This window comes from Nymphalis io, chromosome 23 (assembly GCF_905147045.1).
Source record: "Nymphalis io chromosome 23, ilAglIoxx1.1, whole genome shotgun sequence".
Taxonomy (NCBI): domain Eukaryota; kingdom Metazoa; phylum Arthropoda; class Insecta; order Lepidoptera; family Nymphalidae; genus Nymphalis; species Nymphalis io.
Window position 1 is genome coordinate 695704 of NC_065910.1, and position 27351 is coordinate 723054.

General features: G+C 33.9%; 1 protein-coding gene and 1 non-coding gene across 2 annotated transcripts; one reads left to right on the forward strand and one right to left on the reverse strand.

Moving 5' to 3' along the window:
* Window positions 1–749: 749 nt before the first annotated feature.
* LOC126777721 (facilitated trehalose transporter Tret1-like) lies at window positions 750–26217 on the reverse strand. Its single transcript, XM_050500875.1, has 5 exons — window positions 25796–26217; window positions 25343–25714; window positions 10702–10867; window positions 8051–8238; window positions 750–4004 (listed from the first exon to the last, which is right to left on the reverse strand). Exons 1-5 carry the CDS (start codon window positions 26207–26209, stop codon window positions 2940–2942), a joined length of 2205 nt encoding a protein of 734 aa, XP_050356832.1. The 5' UTR covers window positions 26210–26217; the 3' UTR covers window positions 750–2939.
* On the forward strand, window positions 9197–9268 carry Trnag-ucc (transfer RNA glycine (anticodon UCC)). Its single transcript has one exon. It is a non-coding gene; the product is annotated as a tRNA-Gly (tRNA).
* Window positions 26218–27351: the final 1134 nt, after the last annotated feature.

Below are 27351 nucleotides of genomic sequence, written 5' to 3' on the forward strand. Positions count from 1 at the left end.
ATTTAAAGAAAACCAGATATCATATTACCATTATGTCATATCAAATGCCAATATTTTATATGATTTTTTTTTTGTTAAAATACAGATAAGTTTTGTATAAAGTCAAATCCATGGCGACCCTAGTATGTAAAGGTGTTTTCACACTGTGATCGTCTTAATTAAAATATGACATTTACAACACACAACACTAACTATTTAAAAACATTTATAAACAAAAATTGTTATATTGAATTTGGATATAACAATATGCATATAACATAGTGACGTCACAAATTAAAAAAATATATTGAAGAAAACGGTGTCCAAAAGATAAGGCTGTATATATTTGACAAAATTAAATATAATGTTAGTTAGGCGATCAAAAGTTTATATTAATTATTAAAATAAATTGATTTCAATAAAAAAATATACTTCTGAAAGGATCCAAGGTAAATTTCAATTTCAATATATACAGCCTGTATAAAAAAAATATTGATATTATTTCATTTTTAATATGAATCTATATAAAATAATTTTTAAAGATGTAACAAGGATATAAAAATCACGAACATGTAACATGGTGGAGAAGGAATTGGAGTTCATCTCATATCAATATTCATCTTATTTATTAACAATCATTTCATTAAATATTATTTAAAAATATTCAACATAATAGTATGAATTTATTTAAACAAAAATAGTTTTCATAGAATAACAAAAGAAATTGCTTACATTATGAGATTTTAATTACTGGAATGAGATATATATATATATATATATAGTAACGATCAACATAATTATATATGTACTTAATAACAATAGCAGATAAAGTTTAACGACGAAAAATATTTTTACTTTTTTATGGAAAACACAATTATTCATTCAAAAATACTTCAAGACACGTCTAATTTACATTATAAATATTTTCCCTTCGCACTGATGTTTCGTTATAGTTTCAAAACGGAGATTTGCTGATTAATATATCTGACTATAACTTATTATTAACTTAATATCTGTCAAGTAGAATTTCAATTAAAGTCATCTGCATCTTATATGCGATCATTTAATCGTTCTGCAAAGCGAGACAATACTCATATAACTCTATTTGTCAAATTTTATCAACAGTGCTATTAAGAACTGTCATCGCTGCTCAGCTATGAAATGTTGAAAACCGACTTATGGTGATAAACGATTTTGATATTTGTAATCTTGACATGTTATAATCATTACGGTCAATGTCGCGTATCACTTACTGACATTTTACGACCGTTTTCTGCTGTGAGTAGCGAGTTTGTTTTCAGAGAATAACCCTACAGGTTAGCTACATCATTAGTAATATCAGTAAGACATTGCTAAGGAAAGTCGAAGAAAAATATATGTCCTACACTTTCGAGCTAAAAATAGGGTTCAACTACAGAGTTGTTACTTAACATAATTATTTAGAAACGTGGCGTTCATTTTTAGTCTAAATAGGAGTAAGATATATTTATTTATTGTCTTAATATTATTGTCATATATAATTAGGTAAGGAAGCTCGTTATAAGGTTTTTTAAATGTATTAATCTCAATAATATTGAACAACTACACATAAATTAGCAGGAGCAAGTGCAAGTGTGTGTCTGTCTCCTTCTTTCATAATCCGTTTGGACGGCAATCTGACACGATCCGAGTGATTTCAGTGAGATCAACAATTTTTCGTGATTATCCGTAGTGTTTTATGATTATTATTTCCTAAGATTGTGTTTTGCGGAAGTTCCAGGAAGCCGATTCTACTTATTTTTGTTTATTTTTTTTATAGAATAGGAAGGCGGACGAGCATATGGACCACCTGATGGTAAGTGGTCACCAAACGCCCTTAGACATTGGCATTGTAAGAAATGTCAACCATCGCTTACATAGCCAATGCGCCACCATCCTTGGGAACTAAGATTTTATGTCCCTTGTGCCTGTAATTACATATTTATAAGGGTTACGATACGTTTTCAATTCTATTCCGATAAGGCTTTGACCGTAACGCAAATGGATCGCTGTTTTTGAATACGAAAAAGGTTAAATAGCAAATTACTATATTTTAAGTGACAATTTCTTAGTAGAACTGGCTCCGAGTTTGTTTTTATGAATAACGTTAACATTCGTTGCAGTGAAAATGATCTTTCGCTGGTTTCTTTATTATTAATTCATAATATTGTTCAATTTTATCGCGATTAATGTGAAAGATTAATACCGTAATGTTTTTTTATAAAGAAAGGTATGTAATTCTAATTTTATGAATATAGATTATGTAAGACAATTTAGGTGAAGGTAAATGGACCTAAATTATTATAAAAAAACTTTATATAGTCAGTATGATCGTAGCCGAAATATACTTTGCTAAAATATTCAAAAATATTAAGTTTTTTTTTTATAAAAATAATCCATACTTCATTCCACGTTAACTATAATAAATAAATAAATATAATCTAATAATTATATAAGGATTTGTACATAGTGGGTGCGAAGGGATATAAGTGATTGCGATCTTTTCATATACGATACGAAATATTTTATCTATTTTTATCGATCAGACTGACTATACAGAGAATTTGAAAAATATTTAATGACGAAAATATTCCTAGATATGGTTCCAAGGATATGCAAATAGGTATTATATTTAATTCCTAAAACTCTACAATCAAAAAGGACCACGTTTATAAATTTAGTGAATATCATCATTGTTTAATTTTAATAAGCACAGCCAAAATTTTGTGGTGGATTCGATATATTATTTTGTTCCTACATTTTGGTTATATTTGTTTGACAGTGTTTACTTGAAAACAATCACCGCACTTTCCTTCCAGTTAATAATTTCTGATTAAATTTGAAAATAATAACTTCAACTTTGTTATCTTTAATCGAATATTGTTATTTTGTGGTCTATTGAGGTTGTTTTCAAGTATACAAATTGTTCCACCTAAATTGACTTACCTTTTTGGGGATAAACTTTGAACGTAATTTGGATCCATTTCATCTAAATCTCTACCTTTTGTTTCGGGCACGCAACACACAACAAAACATAGACCACCCACGCTTATAGATGCGTATAACCAAAATGCACCGTGCAATCCAAGAGCCTGTTGAAAATCTACAAAGGTTTTGACACCGACAAAAGCACATAGATAGCTAAAGGCCGTAGCCATTGCACTACCAAATGCCCTGTATTCTAACGGAAATAATTCACCAATCAGGAGCCAGGAGATTGGACTCATACCCAGAGAAAATGCGATTGTAAACACCAGTACACACAGCAATGGAATCCAATCATTTTGGCCAACCGTTTGATGAAACATCACATTTTGTATTCTTTGATTCCTATGAACCTCTTCATAATATGCGTAGCTTCCAAAACCAGCTAATGCCATCGACATGAGCACAGAGCTCACGATTAGTAATGGTAGACGACCAACAGTATCAATCAATAGTCCAGACAGGCAAGACGCAAGCAGTTGCACAAAAGAGACGGCTATAGCCGCTCCATGCGGATTCATTCCACCAAACGTTTTTCTAAATATCGGAACAGCGTAGAAAGAAAATGCATGAGCGCCTGAGAAACGTTGAAACATCATCAAGCCGCATGTCACCAAAATAGGTCCAAGGAGACGATTAATTGTTCTTACATCCAAAGAATTTATTAGCTGGCTACTAGACATTTGACTCTGGCGTTGGCTGAAGTTTTTGCTGGCTAAAACGTTGGTCCTTATTGTGGCCAATTCTTGAGCAACATCGGAGTTTGGTCCCCTTAACCAAAGGAGGCTTTTGTAGGCTTCTTCATCTTTTCCAATTAAAACGAGATAACTTGGTGTTTCTGGTATGTAAAGAACTGTACAGAAGAGAAGTAGGGGTGCAGCAGAAATGCATAATGCTAGCTGCTGCCAGTCGAGGTAGGCGCCGATAGTAAAACTGAACAGAACTCCAAGATGGCCGACGATTTTCAATACAGCGCTAAGACATCCTCGTATATCTGGTACTGATATTTCGCTGATGTAAACCTGAAAAAAAAAACAAATGGATAATTGTAATAATCACGAGAATAGTAACAGAATTAATAGACATGTAAATTAATTAATTTTGTTTGAACGTTTAAAGTATATCGTGGCAAAATTTCATCAAATTAATACTCATGTGGCATTTGTCGGCTTATGGAGAACGTGTGCCGAAAATTTCATACAAAATTACATCGTTGTTTATCATGATACGGTAAAGTTCATCAAAGTTTATGAGGCATCAAAATTACAATGCAGGCCTCGTCTTTGTTTGAGTTTGATAAGCAATGAAATCAGAGCGTTAACATAAAAGTTTTTCATTGTGAAATAATAAAATAAGTCGTTAGAGATGGAATACTTTACAGTTTGAAGAAGTTTTCGCTTATGAATTTTGTAGTTTTAATCATTTTAGTATATAAATGACATAATCCTTAAGTTAACATTTTGTTTGGGGCTATACAATTTATTACTGAATAAGCTAAATGTATTAGTTTATTTGAACTTATTCATCAAAGCTCTTCTGTCAGACGATAATGTCTTATCGTGTCCCGTCTCCTACGTTTTTTTATGTTACCGAATTTCAATTACTTTACGTAGTAAACGGTTTACTTTTATGAAATACTTTTTTAATATAGAACCAACTTTATACGTCGCTCCCTTCTTCCTCGATGACATAATAAGGGGGGAAAAATAATAGGAACTTTTCTCTAAATTCGTGGTTAAAAATTAAATATAATCTATGAAATGGAAAGTACTTTTTCAATTTATTAATACATACTGACAGTTATTTTATATAATAATATTATATAACTCTCCAAAATAATTGCTGCATCTTCTGCTAAATATAAGGTTTATTTAGTACATAGGCGATACAAAAAAAACCTCTTCTAATTTATTAGAACAGATAAGTTATACATTTACATTTTTATTTCTTATAAATCTTTTATCTATAATAACAAAAGAAAGCCTTGCTAAAGTGACAAAAAGAAACAATATTTCCAGTAAAACAAAGTATTTCAACGAGATCGAGCCCTGAATTTTCATTTTTCGATAAATGCTTACGTAACCTTTGAACAGTAACAGAAATGACATCAACGTATAAAATTCAATACTTAATTACTTAACCTCCGGTTTTCGTAACGCTGATTAAAGATTTAGCAACCTGACAAAAAACTTTACCTGGTGATAGGGCTTTGTGCATGCCCATCTATGTGGGTACCACCCACTCATCAGATATTCTACCGCTAAGCAGTATTATTTAGTACTGTTGCATTCGGGTTTGAAGGGTGAGTGAGCCAGTGTAATTACAGGCACAAGAGGCATAGTACCTCAGTTCAGTTTGTGGCACATTGGCGATGTAAGGAATGGTTATTAAATCTTCTCGCCAATGTCTATGGGTGGTGGACGGTATGCTAAAGTGAGCCGAGATAGCCGTGTGGTTGAAAAACGAAGTTTGTGGGTTAAAATCCTTAATTTGCTTATAAATCATCTTATGCTTGACGTCGAAGGAATACATCTTACGAAATTTGGAGAAGCGTGTTGAAAGTTGCAAACATTCTCCTCAGAAAGATGAAGGTTCCTTAGCCAAGCAATGGCTCATGTAGCTGTTACTTATATTTTTACAGAATATCGATACCATTTCTAGAACAGTATTTGTTTAAGTACGTAGCATCGCATCACGTGCTTTGTAGTGTAAAAGGTAAAAAACAATTGTTGAAAAATGTCAGAATTTTTCATTTATATGGCCGAGTACAATGGCGGAGGCTTTGCAGAAGGCTCTTTATAATATAGTGAGCTGGCCACTAACTTTTAGCTCGTTTTAGTTGATAAAAAATTTACTGCAATTTGCATTTATATGCTGTGGACTAATTTCATATTTTATACATTTTATTTTTCATTATGAATTGTTCGTTAATGTAAAATGTTATTTCATTAAATACACACATTTACACTATGAAAATACCTTGTTTACTTTGTCTGTAAATTTAAAAAACATTTAAAAAAGGTAATCTTGGCGATATTAGTATTTAAATATTATAATAATAGTCCTCCAGACCGCTTTCGGCCACGGTGTCAAATCTCAAGAGAGATTAGCCAACTGTGTAGGAGATATTATAGTGCACAAGTGTGTGCGCAAACACAGTTGCACTCTCTTTTGCCTAGCCCTCATAATCTGGTGAGACGGCAATCCGACACGACCGGAAAGAGTTAAGGCGCAGGACCAACGGCTTTACGTGCTGTCCGAGGCACGGGAGTGTACAAAACTTCCTTAAATTCCAACTTTCAGTGTCCGGGCTGCTACTGAGAATTTTCTGACAGAAAAATCCAATAACTTTATATTGGCCCAACCTGTGAATTGAACCCAGGACCTCCGGGTAGACGGGTCCCAGGACTAGACTAAAGTGTATTATAATATATAAAATTAATGGTTAGTTTTAATTAGCTTATATATACAGACAAGTTATAGACCTTAACGGGAGATCATGATCGGTTCATCTCGGGGTCAAATCAAAAGTCTTGACAATAGAAATATATATAATCATATTATATACTCTTGAGGCTTTTCGGTCTATTTCACGTATTATACTTCCGTTTCTTGGAAAACACGTAAAGCCAAATGGTCTTGGCCTCACTAGGTTATGAGAGTGTAGTTTGCGTTTGCGACCTATCTTGTGCACTATAATACATACATGTACTGGAAATATCTCCTGTATATATGACTAGCATATAAACGCCGTTGCTGAAAGTGCCTCTCATATTATTATAAGAAGAAATGTGATTTCTGATGTTACAAGTTGGTTTTCGTGTTTAAATCTGTCATAAAATTTATAATCAAAGTCCAAAATAAATTAAGAAACTGGGAAGAAAATAAAACATTGATAAAATAGCAATTGTGCTCTCACAGAAGTGAGGACTTAAAAATATGTGGAAAAATAAAACTTATTTTATTCACGATAAGGTGCACTTCTCAATATCAACGTCGAGAGAATTTTTGATAAAAATTAGAATTGTTCCGTTCATAAAGATTAAGAGTGTCCTTTGTTACCAAATTGTTATTTAATTTGGACTTTGATTTGTCGTGATAAATAATAATAGGTCGTGAAATTTCTTTTTTTATGTCTTTTGTTAGAAGAAATCATTTTATTTACAGCATTTATATGATACTGTATATAACAAGAGTCTGATGACTGATATAGTCTGTACAGCCTGAGCTGGTAGGTATAACGGCAAACATATTTGCACAGGTGTTTCTTTTATTTGAGAGGGTTTTATAATAAATATTGATTTATGGTGAATGTTCTATGGTTAATATTTATTCAATATTTAAAAGAAATTATTAAAAATGTGGGGTTATGGATACTTAGGCCTGTACGCTTTAGCTGTTAATGTATGTTTGTGTAAGTCTTACATCGTAGGATGTCTTCTTTCTAGCATAATACGAGACGAATTTTTTAAAGTCTTTCAATTCAAATTCGAAAACCTCGACTCGAAAAAACTCGAGTAACTAATTTCATTAATCACTAGCGCAACTACGCTATTGAGACGCTGAAGGACCGTGACGAAATTAGGCATCCGTTCTTTACATAGCGTAGCAAAGCCGAAACTAATGAAAAACGTGCTTAATTTCTTTCAATTAATTTTGTTTAACTAAAATCTTTTAAACACTTCAGCTTTGTCAGATTATTAAATATAATGCCTGCTTGCCATTAGTGTTTTTATCATATTAGTGCTAAATAATAGTTGTTACGTATAATTAAAGCTGAGTGAGTTGTGATGTACTCGAGCACTACTCCGCTTCGCGTTCGACGTGTGTAACATTATTTTCACTGGAAATAAATATGCACATGTGATATAATTGGAAATAGCACAATGTGACATTTTTAAGGTAGATACTCTGCAAGTTCTTAGCGGTAAGTCTAAATCGAGTACTAAGTGTTTTAAATAATAGGTACTGTATTTTCTAGTAATAGTAGGTATGCGAAGCCCACTTTCCTGTTGTAACTTTTATTTAGAAATAATCTAAAGAATCTTGATTCAAAAAAATACTTCACCTGAGACAACATGGTTAGTATAGAACAGCAGAATCCTCCCAAGAAAGCTGTGATGCACATCATTCGAACCGAAGTAGCTAGAACCGTCAGCAGCCAGGATAGGCTGCATGGCGCTGCAGCCAATGACAGCACTCGACGTCTGCCGTGACGCATTGCAGCACCACCCGCCATGCCGCCAAAGAGAGCGCCTAAAAATATATATATATACAATTAAGTCTAAGAAAACCGAAATAAAAGAACACCATAGACAACAAGACATATAATAAAACACAATATAAATAAAAATTAATTCAATTACATAATAAATACATAATAATACATAACTTATATATTTTAATATACATTGATAAATACCAGCTAAATATTTTTGTTGTTATTTGTTCGTGGATAATATCAATAAATAGCTTATAGTAATCTTATGTATTGTTAAAGCCATAAAGCCTATCTTACTTAAGTGTAGTCGCCTATGTACCATCTATATTCCACCTATATACCATAATTATATATATATACCATCATTAGTCATTCTACTGCCAAACATTGATATGTAAGTTCTATTGTTTGTGTTGATTGAAGGGCGGGTAAGCGAAATATTAGATTATAAGTGTTTTTTTATATAGAATAGGAAGGACGAGAATGGTACCACCAGATGGTAGGTGTTCACCACCAACCCATAGACATTGGCATTGTAAGAAATGTTAACCATTGCTTACAAAACCAATTTTATACTTATTTAATAAAAGTATAAATACACATAGAACACTGTATTAATGCATATCTGTTTATATTATATATAAACAAATATGCATTAACATGCATAAATATAATCATGAGATATTCTACCGCAAAACAGCAGTACTTGGTATTGTTGTGTTCCGGTTTGAAGGGTGAGCGAGCCAGTGTAATTACAGGAACAAGGGACAAACCATCTTAGTTCCCAAGGTTGGTGGCACAAAAAAAAATCGATACATGAACGTAAGTATTATGTTCGTCATATTGTTATTTCTATTCTAAATGTCCTGACGTTGATATGACGTAATCTTTATTGCGTAAAGTATTGAGTAAATAAAACTATGTTAAATTATATAATTTGTTTTAGTGATATTTGAAAGCATACAATGTATAATTTAGAATGCATTCTAACGTGCGTTGGTGGTGTAATGGTCAGCATAGTTGCCTTCCAAGCAGTTGATCCGGGTTCGATTCCCGGCCTACGCACTCTTTTTTAGATATTTATATTTTCATGAACATAAGATGTGTCTAAAATATATTATTTACACTTTATTATAACAAAATACACTGTTGTTTTATAATTTATTTTATTGAAGATAATATTCCTTTGCCATTAATTTTTTAAATAAAAAAAATATATATATCCTAGTATGAGAAGGTAATATTATAAATGTGAAAGTTTGAATGTTTATTACTCAATCACGAAGAAACGGTCGTATGGATTTGGATGAAATTTGCATTAGAGATAAGCTATACTAAGTACCAATACTTCTAATCTATATAATTAGGTACATATAAAAAGCAATGCCCTGTCTGATCAACTATCAACGCACATCTAAACTATACATTTTGTCTTGTCTATATCTGTAAAGTAAAGTAGCCTATAAATATTCCACTGCTGGGCTAAGGCCCCTCCCCTTTTTTAAGGAGATGGTTTGGAGCTTATTCCTCCACGCTGCATCATTGCTGGTGGTTCCGGTTTGAAGGGTGATTGAGCCAGAGTAATTATAGGCACAAAGGACATAATCTTAGTTAACAAGGTTGGTGGCGCATTTATGCTTGCCCGGGTTTGAACCCACGATCATCGGTTAAGATTCACGCGTTCTAATCCGTCCATACAGGCCATCTCGGCGTTTATCTATCTATATCTGTACCAACATTTTTGTATTTATCTCATGCACAAAGTTGCCTTTGAGAGATCGCTATTAGCGATATAGTCGCTTTGTAAGCAATTCTTTATTCTCCTTATAACATAATGTTATATAAAATTTCTTTTATATGTATATCTAATTAAAAGAACTTAGAAACATAATTAAACATAAATTAACATACTATATAATAATTTCATATGAACATCATAAGTTCGATATTCCATTATCTTAAATATATGAAACATTTATTAAGTAATAAATGAGAAATAAATCAAGTTAAAATAGAACATTTCAAAGAGTTAAAATGAACCGTATGACATCTGGTAACAGAACTGATTTTCCATTATTGGCATCGAAGTCCACCTCAAAGAATTAGTCCACGACGGCTGAAGCTTAAATACTATTATGTAAATTATACGTGCCTTCTATATACCCTCACTCTCATAATTCGATGTGACGGCAATGTAATACGATCGGAGAGGGATCACGACTAACTCTGGACTGCTTATGTCTTTTATTGGCATGACACTGGCTTTAACCTCACCACAGGATTAAGTCACTAGACCAACGAGCAGTAGGTGGTGGGGCTTTATGCAAGCCCTTGTGGGTAGGTACAATACACTCAGCACATAAACTACCACCGAACAGCACAATATATTGTTGTGTTACGGTTTGCATTTATAATATAATAATGAACGAACAACATTAATTGAAAATATGGCGAGTTAACTATTAATTATGGTGAGGTGATTTATTTAATCTACTTACCGAGGAATGACAGAGATGCAAGCCACGAAGCCTGTTGGTCAGTGAGTTGGAAGTCCCTACGGGTTGCGTTACCGGGACCTTGAAGGGATGCTATTGCTGGTGAGCTGTAACCCTTTCCCAGTCCCGCTGAGAACGGGGCCAGCGATACAGCGAGTGCTGCTATAACCTGGGGATAAAAAATTGATTACTAGTTTTGGTTTTTTGAAGTTAGGCGATAGCTAACAGCCGTAAGTTATCGAGTCAGATGTCATCAAGATGGATATCATCGATCAAGCAATACCTTCGAATAAAGAGCATTTACTTCTCAAAGACCTACACAAATATTTTTTGAATCATGAAAATACAAACATTGCTGTCATTTTTTATATATATTTTATTGTTATATATATTGTGACTTTTTAATTGATTCTTATAAAGTTTTTTGAGCAATGTTAAATGTTTCTTATTTATAGTTATGTATGTGCTTGTTTATCACCATACCGCCACACAGTATTAAAAATAAATAAGTATTGTTATTTACCCGATTTTAAGGTTGAGTGAGCCAATGTAACTTCACGTGGACATAGCATATTAGTTTTCAAGGTTGGTAGCGCATTGGCAATGCAAGAAATGGTTAATATTCTTTCGGTCTTGTTTCTCTCTAAGGACATTGCAATCCATTAATAGATTTTTATATTACATAGTATATATGTTCATATACTTAATATGAGTTGAAATATTTTAGGGAAATTTAGGAACATTTGCCCATCGAACCGCAATGGAACAAACTGGTGAAATAACCTCTAAACTTTTTCTCAAAGAACGTTGTAAGCTTTTATGTGCTGTTAAATATATATTAAGTTTATTTATTTAAAGAGTTATTATATTTTATAACTTTGGCATTAGCCGCGGAAATATTTACTTTAAGCAAATGAATCGCTGTTTATCTTTTAAGCCTTAGCGAGCTGGACTCTGCGTCAAATTCATACACAAAGTAAAGCGCTTTGTTTCAGTTGAATTTTAATAACGCCTTGACAGCGGTTGACCGAAAAATCTACTTTATAATGTAGAATTTCTGAAAATACTCGCTTTAAGGCAAAATGGCGAGATATTGCAGTCGATAGAACCAGTGTATCTTAACCAAAAGTAGCTCATTCAAACCCGGGTGAAACTAATTTTTACATTGTTATTTTGTAATTCATTTTGCACTCTACGGTAATACGGTGTAATATGGTGGAAAAATCTGCATGTATCGAATGTCTGCCACATGTGTATCCACCATCCCGCATTTGAGCAGCTATGTGGAATAAGTTCTAAAAGGGCCTTACTCCAGCAATAAGATATTTATGGGCAATTTCTAAATAACTCTCAGCTGTGAAGGAAAATATTACGAAGAAATGTATACGTAATAGAAATTATCTACATATGTAACCAACGCAAGCGGTGCGGCATGGAATAGACTGGCGTTTGCCTGAAGCAGAGAAGAAGCAATGATTTATAATGGTACGTGGTGACGACGCATATTATGTTATATATATATATATACTGACAGAAAAACATAATAACTTTTTATTGGCCCGACATGAGAATTGAACCCAGGACCTCCGGGTCTCCGTACTTACATCAATCCACTGGACCAACGAGGCAGTCGAGTCTGGGTACCTACCCGTCGAATTGTATTTAATTTTAAAGCACTTTACACAGGAATAAATGGTACGTTTCTTACGTGACGTACAGCGCGGTTCTATAAATATTTCCATACCATTTTCCAAACAATGAGAATAATTTTCTTGATGTTAAAAATAAAATTCGTCGTCACGTACACGTACGTCTACGTAAATGGTGTTATATTTTAAGATGAAAATATATCATTGAAGAAGTTCTTAACATTTTCATATAACAAAATGGAAATGAAAATGTCTTATAAGCTCGTTTTATAACTAGTTTTATTTTTATAACTAGTTTTATGATATAGGTATGCGGTTTTTATCGTGAAAATGAAATGAGATTGCCATTCTAGAAATTAAAAAAATTACGCTATAAATCTAAATCTATATATATATAATTATTTTCCGATGTGAATTCTCAGAAATGTGATTAACGATATACATTTTCACTAAAGAGTTAAATGATGACGGACTTTGGTATGTAAATTATGAATATCTTATACAAATTAGCTATGGTTAATTTTAATATTCATTCTGAAAATCTTAAATAGTTTTTTTTCGGTTTATTTTGGGCACATTGGAGTAAAATATCTAGATGGAAATAGAGCGCTTTGTGTAATAAATGTAACGTTTTTTACGGCTTCTTTAAAAAAAACAGTCAACTTACAAACACCGAGCTCCATTGAGACGTGAAGTTTTGAATAATTAAAAAGTTAACTCGGAACCCCGTTTACAAAATTCAATCTTAATTTCGCATTGTTTGAAATGTCCTTGATTATGTAAACCGTGGAAATTAGGGAACGCCCATCGAAATTATAGCGCTATATAGCGTTGCATTTATACAGTTATAATAATAATAGCTTAATGCCAGCTATAGTTGAAAGCCGAGATGGCCCAGTGGCTAGAACACATGAAATTTAATCGAAGATTACAGATTCCAACTCGGGATAGCGAAACTGAAAAATCATGTTCTTATTTGTGTTTATAAATCCATCTCATGCAGTGAAGACGTGTGAAAATGAAAATCTTCCACATGTGTATCTACCAAATCGCGTTGGAGCATTTTAGTGGAATTAGTTCCTAATGGAAAGTTCAGTTCAGCAAGGAGACCTGTACAGGCTGTACTTAACTTTTTTTTAGATTACTCTTAGACTGTGCTACGTAATGCTATATTCAGTGGATTGTTCCTCATTAACCCTTTTATTAATAATAAAATTGTAGACTTTATCGACGTTACACTTTGCAGATGCCGCTCTTAATAATCCGAGGCAGGGATGTCATAATTAAACCAGAAATGATAATATGTAAGGGTTTTTTAGGGGTATCATTCTGGACGAGATTTAACCAAAATATTTGCATTGTTGGAAATTTAACGAAATATTCATAGGTTTTTTAACCAACGTTGAAAATGGTTATCAGCGCAGCTGGTTTTGCTGTTTCGTGTAAAAATTTATAATATGTTTCATTTCCCTTTTTCTTAAGGATATAAGGATATAATGGGTACTGTAAGTATAGGTTGATTTATAGTCAAACGCAATAATGACTTTCGTTAGCAATCACAGTTTAAATATATTATAAAATAATAATATCCTAAAATATAATTAGAATTTGTAACATATTTAATATTTCTTTCAGCGCAAATGTCTATAGACGGAAGCCGAAATGGCCCTGTGGTAAGAACGCGTGAATCTTAACCGATGATCGTGGGTTCAAACCCGGGCAAGCACCACTGAATTATCATGTGCTTAATTTGTGATTATAATTCATCTCGTGCTTTACGGTGAAGGAAAACATCGTGAGGAAACCTGCATGTGTCTAATTTCACTGAAATTCTGCCACATGTGAATTCTACCAACCCGCATTGGAGCAGCGTGGTGGAATAAGCTCCAAACCTTCCCCTTAAAAAGAGGAGAGGAGGCCTTTAGCCCAGCAGTGGGACATTCACAGGCTGTTACGGTTACGGTTACGGTCTATAGACGATTGTGACCAATTACCATTATGAGGCCCATCTGCCCGTCAGACTACCTATTTTATATTTAAAAAAAAAGAAGAGAATGAAGTCTATTATTTTACATAGCCTAATACCAAAGGTTCTATTATGTCTACCTATTAAAAAAATGGCAATCATATTCGTATTTAAGAAAGCCCTCAAGCAAGAAACAAAGGATGTCTCATTTCTTGTAGCAATAATACTCTTCAAGGTAGAAGAGGCCTTAGCCCAGCAGTGGGGCATTTACAGGTGTTAGTTTACTTTTTTTTAACACTAGAAAGACGGCAAAATTTAGCTACCTACAAAGACGGCGGGCAGTCAAATGGCTGCATGTACTTTTATTCACAAAATTATTTATTAAGATAAGAGAAAAAAGATATGGAACTATATTTTTTTTTTTTTTATATTCGCCGGGAGGGCAAATGACTCTACTCCACCTGATGGTAAGTGGTAGTAGAGTCCAAACGCGACGACGGCCAGTACAGACGGGAAAAACGTTCTGCACTAGCCGCCTTCGCCTTGCCGGCCCGCAAGATGCCTCTTCACGCCTCGTTTGAAGGAACCCGGGTTGTAAGAGGAGGGGAACACGTGAGCTGGTAAGGAATTCCATTTTTTGGAAGTGCGACAAAGAAAGGAGTAAAAAACTATGAACTGATTACAATATAATGTGCAATATATAGTATGTAGCAGCAATTTTCCCCTCCCTTTTGAGAAGAAGGTTTGGAGCTTATTCCACCACGCTGCTCCAATGAGGGTTGGTGGAATACACATGTGGCAGAATTTCAGTGAAAGTAAACACATGCAGGTTTCCTCACGATGTTTTCCTTCACAATAAAGCACGAGATGAATTATAATCACAAATTAAGCACGTGTTAATTCAGTGGTGCTTCCCCGGGCTTGAACCCACGATCTTTGGTTAAGATTCACGCGTTCTAACCACTGGGCCATCTCGACTATTATTAGTTTATATAGCGGTCAAATGACTGTCGCCGTCTTTCTAAGTATTTTAGTGTTTTAAAGAGTAAACAAATAAACTACGTATGTTTTGTTCACTTATTTATAAGCGTCTATTCGAAATAATTAAAGTCACAAATTAACAGAAAATTTGATGAAATAGTTTTGAAATAAATAAACTTTCAAATTTAAAAAAAAAACCGTTAAATGACTGCTCCAGTCTGTCTAGTGTTAAACATGTTTTACCTTTATTTAAAAAAAAAGTTTTTCAATTTTTTTTATAAGCTTACTTCATTTACCTTATTAAAGGAATAAATTAACTTGATACAAAGATAGCGGGATTGTGGATCCAGGCCTAAAAGTTTTGATTAACGGATATCATTTGTTTCAGAACAATATTATTTCAGAAAAAATTTAAGCCTGTTTATGAAACAACTTGATTTATTTATTTTCGTAGTAATTTGAATATATTAGTTAAACTGGTGTGGCCTTTGACCACATCTAGTCCAAGATAAGGATAAGGCTCTGGAACTCGTGACGCTGCTTTATAGGGAGTCACCTGGGTGACGCAAAACAGCAGTACTTGGTATTTTCGTGTTCCGGTTTGAAGGGTGAGTGAGCCAGTGTAATTACAGGGACAAGGGATATAACATCTTAGTTCCCAAGGTTGGTGGCGTAATGGCGATGTTAATAAATGGTTAATATTTGTTACATCTTCAATGTCTATGAGCGTTGGTGACCACTTCACCATTTGCTCGTCTGCCTATCTATTACATAAAAAGAAAAAAAAGGTATTATTTTTACACCTTTAAAAAAAGGTGCATTAATTAAACGATGCTGACTTATCCTTGCCGACGTTGAATCGATGATATTCTGAGATAAATAAGTGTTTAAATACACATCCGCTAAAACTTGACATAGTATTATGCAAATAGTACAATGTACAATTAAATAATCGTAACACGAACTAAGCAGGTCTTTGACAGAAGCCATAGTTTTAAACTTTTATATGTCAAGTGTGGATAATTTAATTATTATATAGAATCAAAGCTGTTCAAACACTATTTTCTTATATCGTTTTAATCCTAAAGGCAAACCGGTCAACGACACACTCATATGTTAAAGACTCCTATTTTGCGGAGGAAGGCTGGGAGAGATGGCATGTTGTGGATACACATGTGGCAGTTTACTGGTGGTAGGGCTTCGTGCAAGCTCGTCTGGGTAGGTACCACCCACTCATCAGATATTCTACCACAAAAGAGCAGTACTTATTATTGTTGTGTTCCTCTTTGAAGGGTGAGTAAGCCAGTGTAATTACAGGCACAAGGGACATAACACCTTATTTCCCAAGGTTGATGGCGCATTGGCGATGTAAGCGATGGTTTACATTTCTTACAATGCCAATGTCTATGCCAATGGGCGTTGGTGACCACTTACCATCAGGTGGCCCATATGCTCGTCCGCCAACCTATACTATAAAAAAAAAGTTTACATGACACATGTAGGTTACCCAGGACCTCGGGTTCTGCGGCCTTATATCTAGCCACAAGACCAAGGCAGTGAGTGAATTACATGAAACATTACAGAATAGGTCTCTATATATGAACAGCGAAATGAGTTGATGTCTACACCGCAAATCTACATGAAGACAAGCGCCTCACTCTGCGGTTGACGAGACGTCACGAGAGACAAATGTTTACCTCCTCGTATATAATATTGTATTTTGGTGTGTAATTCGTCATTTTTTGCTACAAGAATTACATAACGTAAGGCAGAAATATATATATTTCATTTTAAAGTTTCATTACGTCATCATAAAAAAAATCGATGTTCTCGTAATATATAACAATATTGTGTATATAGTGAAAATATTTATAATAACATGATAAAATTGAAATGCATATATCTGCAATCACAAACGTTTTACTTAAAACGTTACGCCAAATCCCATTGAGGAAAAGCTTTGATAACATTTTCGAATACTTGTTATATAGAAACGTTGTTACGATTTCAATGTAGGTACCTCTAGATTTAATCCGGTCTTTCTGCAAACGAACACAAAAGGTTGCTACGAATGCGGCATGCGGTCGGATCAGATGACATTGTCATCACGGAGACGGAGCCACCGAGGGGTTATTTGTGCGAATTCAATGCAGGTTTAAAGCAAAATGACCGTTTGTTTTACGCTAACGTATTTTACCTGTATCGATACATCGTTAATGCTTATATTATTATATGTGAGCAATCGGGATGTAGATATGTGTAGTTTATTGTTATGCTTTAATTGTTTTTATGTTTTACCCGTTCTCTCTCAAAACTTTTTCACCAAAAGTCGTCTGTGATCGTCATAAGCGATAAGACCACCTTTGCGTCATTGTTGTTTGATTGATTGTTTTCTGTTACTTTTATGTCATTTTATATATATAAGTGTAATAAAGTATTAAATAAATAAAATATAATGTTATTAAAAGACAAAGTGTAAATTAAGATTCCTGTCGTTTTTAGGACAAAAATTAGGTTGAACACATGCGGCATATTTTAACCACAAAAACGTAGGTTTCGACATGGTGTTTTCTCCGAAAAGCACGATATTTATTATTATTTGTATAATATTTTTATTTGCTGTATGTTCAACGCAGCAAAAACAAATTAAGCCTATGAAAACTGCATAGTGCTCGCCCGGGTTGATCCCGCAATCTTCCGTTTATTCGCTTGTTCTACCCTTGATATTAAGTTATAAAAATATATGTCCCAGAATGATTTTTGTAAGACGAGAAACAATATCAGATGAACAAACATTCGCTAATTTTTAGCTGTTTGGTTTGTGACAAAAATAATTAATTGATACCGTCCCCAAATTCACTGCATGGCTTAACCCTACTCAATGAGCTGGTAAATCCTCTCATGCCAACAAGATAACACGTTTTGAATTAAATACATCACAGGGAATGGTCATAAATGTTACATGTTTTTTTCAGTGTCCATTTGAATAAATGCGTAAAGCACACAAGTTCAACTCGACTTCGAAGGCAATTCGACCAAAAAAAAATGTACGCTTATGTTGTCAGAACGCGTAGGCGACAATAGTTTCCGTAATTAAACTGTCAACACAATGTTATTGTAATTGATGATTTTCTGAAGTTAACGACTGTTAAAGCACTAAAATTGCAAACTACTTCAATAAAAAACATGTAATTGCCTTCGTAGCTCGAAGAAATTTCACGTCAAAAATCTGCAATGTGAACCCTTCTGAACGTGATAAAATTTAAATCTTCTGAACGGACTTTCATACGGATACAGTTTTGTGTAACTTGGCTGAAATATGAGAAGATTGTTGATGTCTTGTTCGATCCTAAAGGATATTACACAACCAATGACTTTTAAATGATTGCACACCTTGGGAATGAAACGATCGCCTCCAGGTTATTTCAAATTAAAACAATACATATATTTTTCTGCTATTGTTGTATTTTACTTATAATTGTAAAGGACGAGATATATAAATTTTTATATATCTCGTCCCGCTGAGTTTCTTTCGGCGGTTCTTCTCAGGTCTGAGGTGTTTATTTCCGACCCGGTGGTAGATTTATGACAATCAATAGGTAAATGTAACGCTTTTTTATCTATTGAATAAAGATTTTTGACTTTGACTTTGATCTGTATTTAATTTAAGCTGTCAAAAAATCAGATAAAATGTAATTGTTAATGTTATGAACAGTTTTGATGAATAGGCGCACCATAACCCTTTCAAGTTTCAAGTATTTTCACTTTCAAAACCTCCAATGTGCGCTGTCTGTAAGTCTCAAGTGGTAATTTATAATGCGTCACAAGCAGACGGAATTAATCATTTCCAACGTTCATTTATTGTTCGCAAGTCAACTGTCAAGCGAAGTGTACTCAATTGTTTATTTCTTGCAACATAATTAACTAAAACATTGTTAGGACCTGATTATGTAATAATAATCGGCTGTTACTGTACTGTACTGTACTGTTCTATGTACTGAGCTAGCACGGCTCCCGTAATGCTCTACCCACTATTGAGCGGTGAGTGAGTAAGAAGACAAGGTATATAACAATAAAGCCTGCGATTGATGCTGACCGACTGCCATTTGTATAACGTAGGTCAAGAAACTAAGTTTACTAGATCTGTAGGGCTATTCAGTAAGAACAAACTTGAAACTCATCCCAGAAAACAATCTTAAATTGTCAGAAAGTGATAAGCGACATTGACCATAATAATTATAACTTTTCAATAATACAGACTTCAAAATAGTATATCACGATGAAGTGAGTTCTTACAAAATAGCACTGCTAGTATAAATTATTTATCTTTTACAGCAATCCGCAAGCGACTCATAATAATATCCTGGGACATTTTTCACACACGGCCATCTGATCCCAAATTAAGCTTGTACAAAGCTTGTGCTATGGAAACCAGACAACTGATATACTACATATACTACTTTTCTTTTTGTAAATACATACTTATATAGATAATTACACCCAGACTCAGGACAAACAGACATGTTCATGCACACAAATGTCTGTCCTGGGTGGGAATCGAACCCACAACCTTCGGCGTGAAAGGCAAGTGTTCTACCAACCACGCCAACCGGCTCGTCTAATAAGATATATCTGTCTTGTCTTATTTTAAAACCTTTCCACACTTTATGTACTACTTATTCTTTTATATAATGTTTGTAAATTGTATCCAATAAAAACTTAATAAATAAATTATATAAGTTCATATGAATAAGCTCACGTTACAAACTATTTTACAGTCTCCAATTGAAATAAAAAGTTTGATATAATACGTGAAAACTGGTAGTAATCGACTTACAATTTGATTCTTCTTAAATATCGCTATAAAGGAGAAAAAACGCCGTTCAATAACTTGACTAGACGAAAGTGAAACCTAAAGATTTAGGTTATGTTAATACGACTCGACCTAGTTCTGACAAAGGGACAAGGCGAAATATTACCAAGTTACTTGATTCAAATTAGGTTAAGTTTCATCTAGAATATTTTCTTAGATCAATCTTTACCCACTCAAAACGTAGTGATATGATACTCGAACGCCTTGTATATTATGATGGGCCGGTGGTCGTGGTTGGTAAATACTTGCCTTTCACGCCGAAGGTTGCGGGTTCGATTCCCACCCAGGATAGAAATTTGTGTGCATGAACATGTCTGTTTGTCCTGAGTCTGTGTGTAATTATCTATATAAGTATGTATTTACAAAAGAAAAATAGTATATGTAGTATATCAGTTGTCTGGTTTCCATAGTACAAGTTCTGATTAGTTTGGGATCAGATGGCCGTGTGTTAGATATGTCAGTATATATAATAAAACAATGTCCCCTTTAGCGTCTGTTTTTCTGAGCACGTTAAACTCTAAAAGCGAATGATTATTTATACGTATAGGCATGTACAATGAACGAAGTCATTTATAAAAAAGGTTTTAGTTGTATAATTAAATTAAATTAAATCAACTTAAACATGATTGTTGAAGATGTAAACTTACTGGCGTGCGCCGCGTAAACGAATAGAGTTATATATGTAACAATACGAACATTGCAGACCTTATTCTATCCGTGCGAAGTGCGCACAGGTTGCTAGTACATGATAAAATTGCGTAGTGTTTAGTATCTATTCGTTGCATCAAAATGTTGTATGTTTTTAACATACAGTCAATTCGCAGAAGTGGAGATAAGTCTTGACCACCGTGATTTAAAATCAATCTGGGTGTATTTTTTTGGACATATACTAGGAATGCATATATAACAGAAAGTGTACTGGTAGTAGGGCTTTGTGCAAGCTCGTCTGAATAGGTACCACCCACTCATCAGATATTCTACCGCAAAACAGCAGTAAAATTCGAATCATCCGGATTAATTACAGGCACAGGGGACATAACAGCTTAGTTCCCAAGGTTAGTGGCGCATCGGCGATGTAAGCGATGGTTAATATTTCTTACAATGCCAATACGGGCGTTGGTGATCACGGACCATCACGTGGCCCATATGCTCGTCCCTGACTAAGAAAAACAAAGTAAGAACATAACGAACTTCACAGGGCTTAAGCAAATATATTCGATGGTATTATAATCATGGTTAAATAAAGCATTAATAATTATCATATTACAAGAGGAACATCTATTGTGGATGTAGCCTATGGAATGAATGGCCTGGTGATGTGTGAGGGAAGAAAATACATACAGTACAGTAACAGCCTGTTAATGTCCCACTGCTGGGCTAAGGCCTCCTCTCTCTTTTTGAGGAGTAGGTTTAGAGCTTATTCCACCACGCTGCTCCAATGCGGGTTGGTAGAATACACATGTGATATAATTTCAATGAAATTAGACACATGCAGGTTTCCTCACGATGTTTTCCTTCACCGTCAAGCACGAGATGAATTATAATCACAAATTAAGCAGTAGTAAATAAAGTAAATATGAATAAAAAAAAAGTATGTTTCTTGTTTTATATATATATATGTATATATATAATATAAAACAAACATCACAAACCCTTAATAAATTCAGAGCAATGAAGTGCAATGTATGCCACATGTGCCCGGAAGTGTCAATACAGAGGATAACGCCGTCAAAGAATGAAACTAAGCCGAATTTAATTGCAATATATACAGCAGCTTGAACAAAATGGCCGACATATTGAAATAAAAAGATTTCTGTATCAAATGTTAAAATTGCGATTATTAATTGTTAAATATATTCTATCGAATGCCTTTTGTTATGTTTTTATGTATATTTAATATCTTATATTATGAACGGGAAAGTTTATGATGGATCTTTGTTAACAATCTATAAATGGGTGTACAAAAACGATTTCAATGAAGATTTTTATATTTATTATTAACTAATAATAATTGTTGTGATTTGTAATCGGTTCCCAATAAATGCGCTGATTTCCTCCCTTCGATATATACAGCAGCTTGAACAAAATGGCCGACATATTGAAATAAAAAGATTTCTGTATCAAATGTTAAAATTGCGATTATTAATTGTTAAATATATTCTATCGAATGCCTTTTGTTATGTTTTTATGTATATTTAATATCTTATATTATGAACGGGAAAGTTTATGATGGATCTTTGTTAACAATCTATAAATGGGTGTACAAAAACGATTTCAATGAAGATTTTTATATTTATTATTAACTAATAATAATTGTTGTGATTTGTAATCGGTTCCCAATAAATGCGCTGATTTCCTCCCTGTCATCATTACGTGTACATCAAAATATAAATAACATAAAAAAGCTTAAGTCCGTTCTGAAACAATCTATCATAATGAAAAAGTTACAATTCAGGCGGATTTGGTTTTTAGTATGAATCCGAATAAAAAGCAAATATCAATCCATAGAATGTTCGCATGAAATATTATTGAAAAAAATATTTGACCATTAAAATAAAAACAGCGAATGTATAATGTTTCGAATTATTCGTAAAAAAATATGTCTTTTAAATATAGTTGGCTTGGTAGAAATGTCAAACACAGATGATCCATCCATGATCGCTAAGCAATAAGCTTAATTCATTTTCATAATCTTAACATTGATTTCTTTCCTCTCACTAGGGATGTTTACATTTATTTTATTCTTTACTACATAATGAATCTCGTTTCCGATGTGTTCTGAGATGGCCCAGTGGTAAGAACACGTGAATCTTAACCGATGGTCGTGGGTTTAAACCCGGGCAAGCACCACTGAATTTTCATGTGCTTACTTTGTGATTATAATTCATCTCGTGCTTTACGGTGAAGGAAAACATCGTGAGGAAACCTACATGTGTCTAATTTCACTGAAATTCTGCCACATGTGTATTTCACCAACCCGCACTGGAGCAGCGTGGTGGAATAAGCTCCAAATCTTATTCTCGAAAAGGGAGAGGAGGCCTTCAGCCCAGCAGTGGGACATTCACAGGCTATTACGGAGTCTTATTTCATCATTAACATTTAAATAACTTGTTTTAATACGTAAAGACTTACATGTAACTTAGAAATCAGGTTAAATTGGGTATTATATTATTATATCATGTATTATAACCATGTCATTATAACATACAAAAGATTCGTGTTGTTATTCTTGTCATTCAAAGTAATCAATTACGATGACAAAGTTTTAATTAATCGTGTAGGTATTTGCTACATTTATTTGGGGTTCAAACCCAGCCAAGTACCACTGAATTTTCATTTGCTTAATTTGTGTTTATGAATCATCTCGTGTTCGGCGGTGTATGAAAATATTGTTAAGAAACTGCACAATTTCACTGAAATTTTGCCACTTGTGTATCCACCAACCCGCATTGGAGTAGCGTGGTGGAATAATCTCCAAGCTTTGCTCCCAAAGGGAGAGGTGGCCTTGGCCCAGCAGTGCTTTAAATATACAAGTATGATTCGATGCCCATATCTATAACACCCTTTAGCCCTTTCACAAGTAATTTTAAAATTTTAAAATGTACATATTTTATTCCTTCGACACAAAAGTGTATGAAATTGAATGAATAAAGGAAAAATGTTTTTCGGACCGTTCACAGTGAGACATTCTCATATAGTACATGCGAAAAATTGGTGCAAACCTTAATAAGCTCCTTTTACATGCAAATTAAGTGATTGAAACTGTTTGCACCTTTCCGAGAATTAATTAACCTACCGGCCTTTTTCGCCTATATAGACAACATCATTTAAAAGAAATCAATAAAGACCTGCTCCGAGTTCCACTTTAATTGTTATATACGGAACTATACTATAATATACATTCTATAGACCTTTATTACAAAGCTTTGACGTTTCTCAATAATAATAATTATATCAACAAACAAATACCCTAACCTTTTTATCGAAATACCCAGAGCTTCTAAAAGCTTCTTCTATGTAAAGATATTTTTGAATACTTATTCGAAACGGCTACACTGTTTTGAATGTTTTTTTTTCATTCATCTCAATTTGTGTCAATAATTATTAGTACTTTTTTATTTTTTATAAGTATTAGTAATTCAGTTTTCTGAATAAAGTGATACTTTGTCCTTGTTCAGAAGCTGTCAATACAGATTGTTTCTTCTATAGTAAAATGGACCAAGATATTGGTTTTTACTGCCAACATTTTAATATTAAATACTTTTCTAATAATGTGAATGAAGTTAATCAAGACATTATGTTACATGTTTACCCACAAAACCCGCTGTCAGGCAGCATAAATTGAATCCTACTCACCAATAGAAATCAAAGCCTAAATCCACATTTGTGATATATACGATTTATTCCAAACATATTGATCACAAGTGTGTCTTCGTAACCAACATATAATCATATATCATGTGCATATATTTTAATATGCTGTACGGTGTACGTAACCTCTCGTGAAGGGTCTGGTCATTACTCATGTTTAAGGGTCTCTTTGGATGCTAATGGTATCCTAATGACTGTTATCGTGAAACTTGACCCAAAATAACAATATTTAATCACAAAATTTTATTGGTTTCTGAAAATTTTTATAGAAACATTAATATTATAAAATGTTTCAATAATATTTGCAATATTAGTTTTATAGGGTGTGTTTTTTTATTTTGAGTATGTCAAATTTCACTGAAATCTGCCATATGTGTATCTACCAATCCGCCTTAACCCTGCGGGATATTTAAATTTAATTTTTTATATAATATTTTATTTTTTATGTTATTGGTAGGCAGACTGGCAAATGGGCCACCTGATGTTAAGTGGTTCTCACCGCCCATAGACATCGGCAATGTAAGAAATATTAACCATTCCTTAAATCGTCAATACGCATCCAACTTTGGGAACGAAGATGTGTTGTCCCTTGTGCCTGTAGTCACACTGGCCCATTCACCCTTTAAACCAGAATGAAACAATACTAAGTATTGCTGCTTAGCGGCAGAATATCTAATGAGTGGGTGGTACCCACCCAGGCGGCTTTGCACAAAGTAATACCATCACCTAGTAACAAATGTGATTATGTATAAACGATCTCTTGATTCAGTTACTAACTACATATATTTATGAATTTATTCTCACCTGAGGCAAATGTCGGGACTTCCGTGGCGCTGGCGTTTCATTCCCCGACACACATTTCCCGTTTGGAACGGAAATCTTGGTGTCATCCTTCTTCTCTGGGAGCCGTATAGGTATATTGTGTTTCTCAAAATATCCGTTTTGTATCATTTGATCCAACGAGACCTCCAACTCTCGTACGGCGACCACTTTTCGTCCACAAACGGGATCGTCGATAACCATTTTCCTGGATCCAGAAACTTCGGAGAATTTTACTATTTTTTTCGTTTCATCTCGTTTCGGCTTTCGATCTTTCTCCGGCGGATCTGTCGTCCAATATTTAGCATTCCTTTCTGTCAAACGAAGCGGCTTACAAACGGCTACGTTCTTCGGCTTCTCGCGTACAACTCTCGAATCATTCGAGTTCGCGCGTCGTTCTTTTATCCTAATCTCGCTTCGATTTGTTTCAATTCTGACGTTTTGTTTGTAAATTTCATAAGATTCCCGCGGTCTCCTTCGTTCGGCTTCAATTCTGAAGTCGTAATAATCTTTTTTGTAACGACGATTCCTATCGTCGTTGTAATAATGGCTACGAGGCAACGAATTATATTTATTGTCATACGTCGATTGTAAGTTCAGATATTCGGGTCTGATTGGTCGAAATAGTGACAAACGGCCTTGAGCCTCGTCGAAATCAGAATAAATATCTTCGTAAACGTACCCGTTCTTACGTCGCGGTCTTCCTATCTGATCGAAGCGTTCAGATCGCACTCGATTCTCATCAGACCGCTGCGCTTCGAATCTGCTAAAGTCGTGTCGTCTCCGCCTCTCGTATCCGTAATCGTAATCCAAATGACGGTCGTAGAGTAACCTCTCGCGTGAACCGGCCATTTTTATTAGGTTTTCTGTAAAAGAAAGATTGCATTTAAATGAAGGCTTTATACAATCCGTCGGATTCGGGAAATCCTTTCAATGATCGAGGAAAGCTATGGGGGAAGTTTTTATCAATTTGAAAAACGAGGAAAATGTCTCGTTGGTAAATGTAACATGAGCCTGGCTTAAATTTTTGCGCATATATTACTTTATATATTTTTTATCAGTTGTTTCTTTGAATATTCGAAGGAATTTGTACCATTACATGTTATTTAGTATATTTATGATGTACAGGATAAAGGCGTATGTTTTTAAGCTGTGTAATCATTCTAAGAAGTCACTGATATATATATCATATTATATAATATGATATATATCATATTATATGACGCGAGCGAAGCCGCGGGTAACCGCGACTTCGCTCGCGTCATTAAATAAACTTTATTTCTCATTAAGAATCATAATCAATGACATGAGAACATAATATTATTACAATTATTGCCTAGCGGCGTAGCAAAGTAACATTTATAAAGAATATTATTAAAAATGAAAGAAAAATACAATTTCGAAGAGGGTATTTGTGAAAACCTTGCATTATTGTCGATAGACTGGTCTTATCGCAAATACACGGATTATGTATGCACAGCATAAAATGGTATGAGTTAGTGAAAATTTATGTATTTATTATTATTTATTTTATTTTATTTATTTATTTTTTATTTCTACTTATTATACAATTAAATTTAATAAATTATTTTACATTATTATACAGTTTATTTCGTATTATGTATTTGTGCTATTTTATATCGCTTTGAACATATATTTTTAATAGTCTCTTAAACTTTTTGCTTCTCTAATATTTTATGGTAAATTATTAAATCGTTAAAGCCGAGATGGCCTGGTGGTAAGAACGCGTGAATATTAACCGATCATCGTGGGTTCAAACCCGGAGCAAAACGATTTAATACAGTATAGTAACACAGTAACAGCCTGTGAATATCCCACTGCTGGGCTAAAGGCCTCCTCTCCTCTTTTTGAGGAGAAGGTTTGGAGCTTATACCACCACGCTGCTGCAATGCAGGTTGGTGGAATACACATGTGGCAGAATTTCAGTGAAATTAGACACATGCAGGTTTCCTCACGATGGTTTCCTCCGTAAA

Coding starts and splice junctions, on each gene's coding strand:
- LOC126777721 (XM_050500875.1), bottom strand. CDS start 26,209: ATGGCCGGTTCACGCGAGAGGTTACTCTACGACCGTCATTTGGATTAC. Junction 8,239..10,701: donor TGCATCTCTGTCATTCCTCG/GTAAGTAGATTA, acceptor ATATATTTTTAG/GCGCTCTCTTTGGCGGCATG. Junction 4,005..8,050: donor TACTAACCATGTTGTCTCAG/GTGAAGTATTTT, acceptor TTTTTTTTTCAG/GTTTACATCAGCGAAATATC.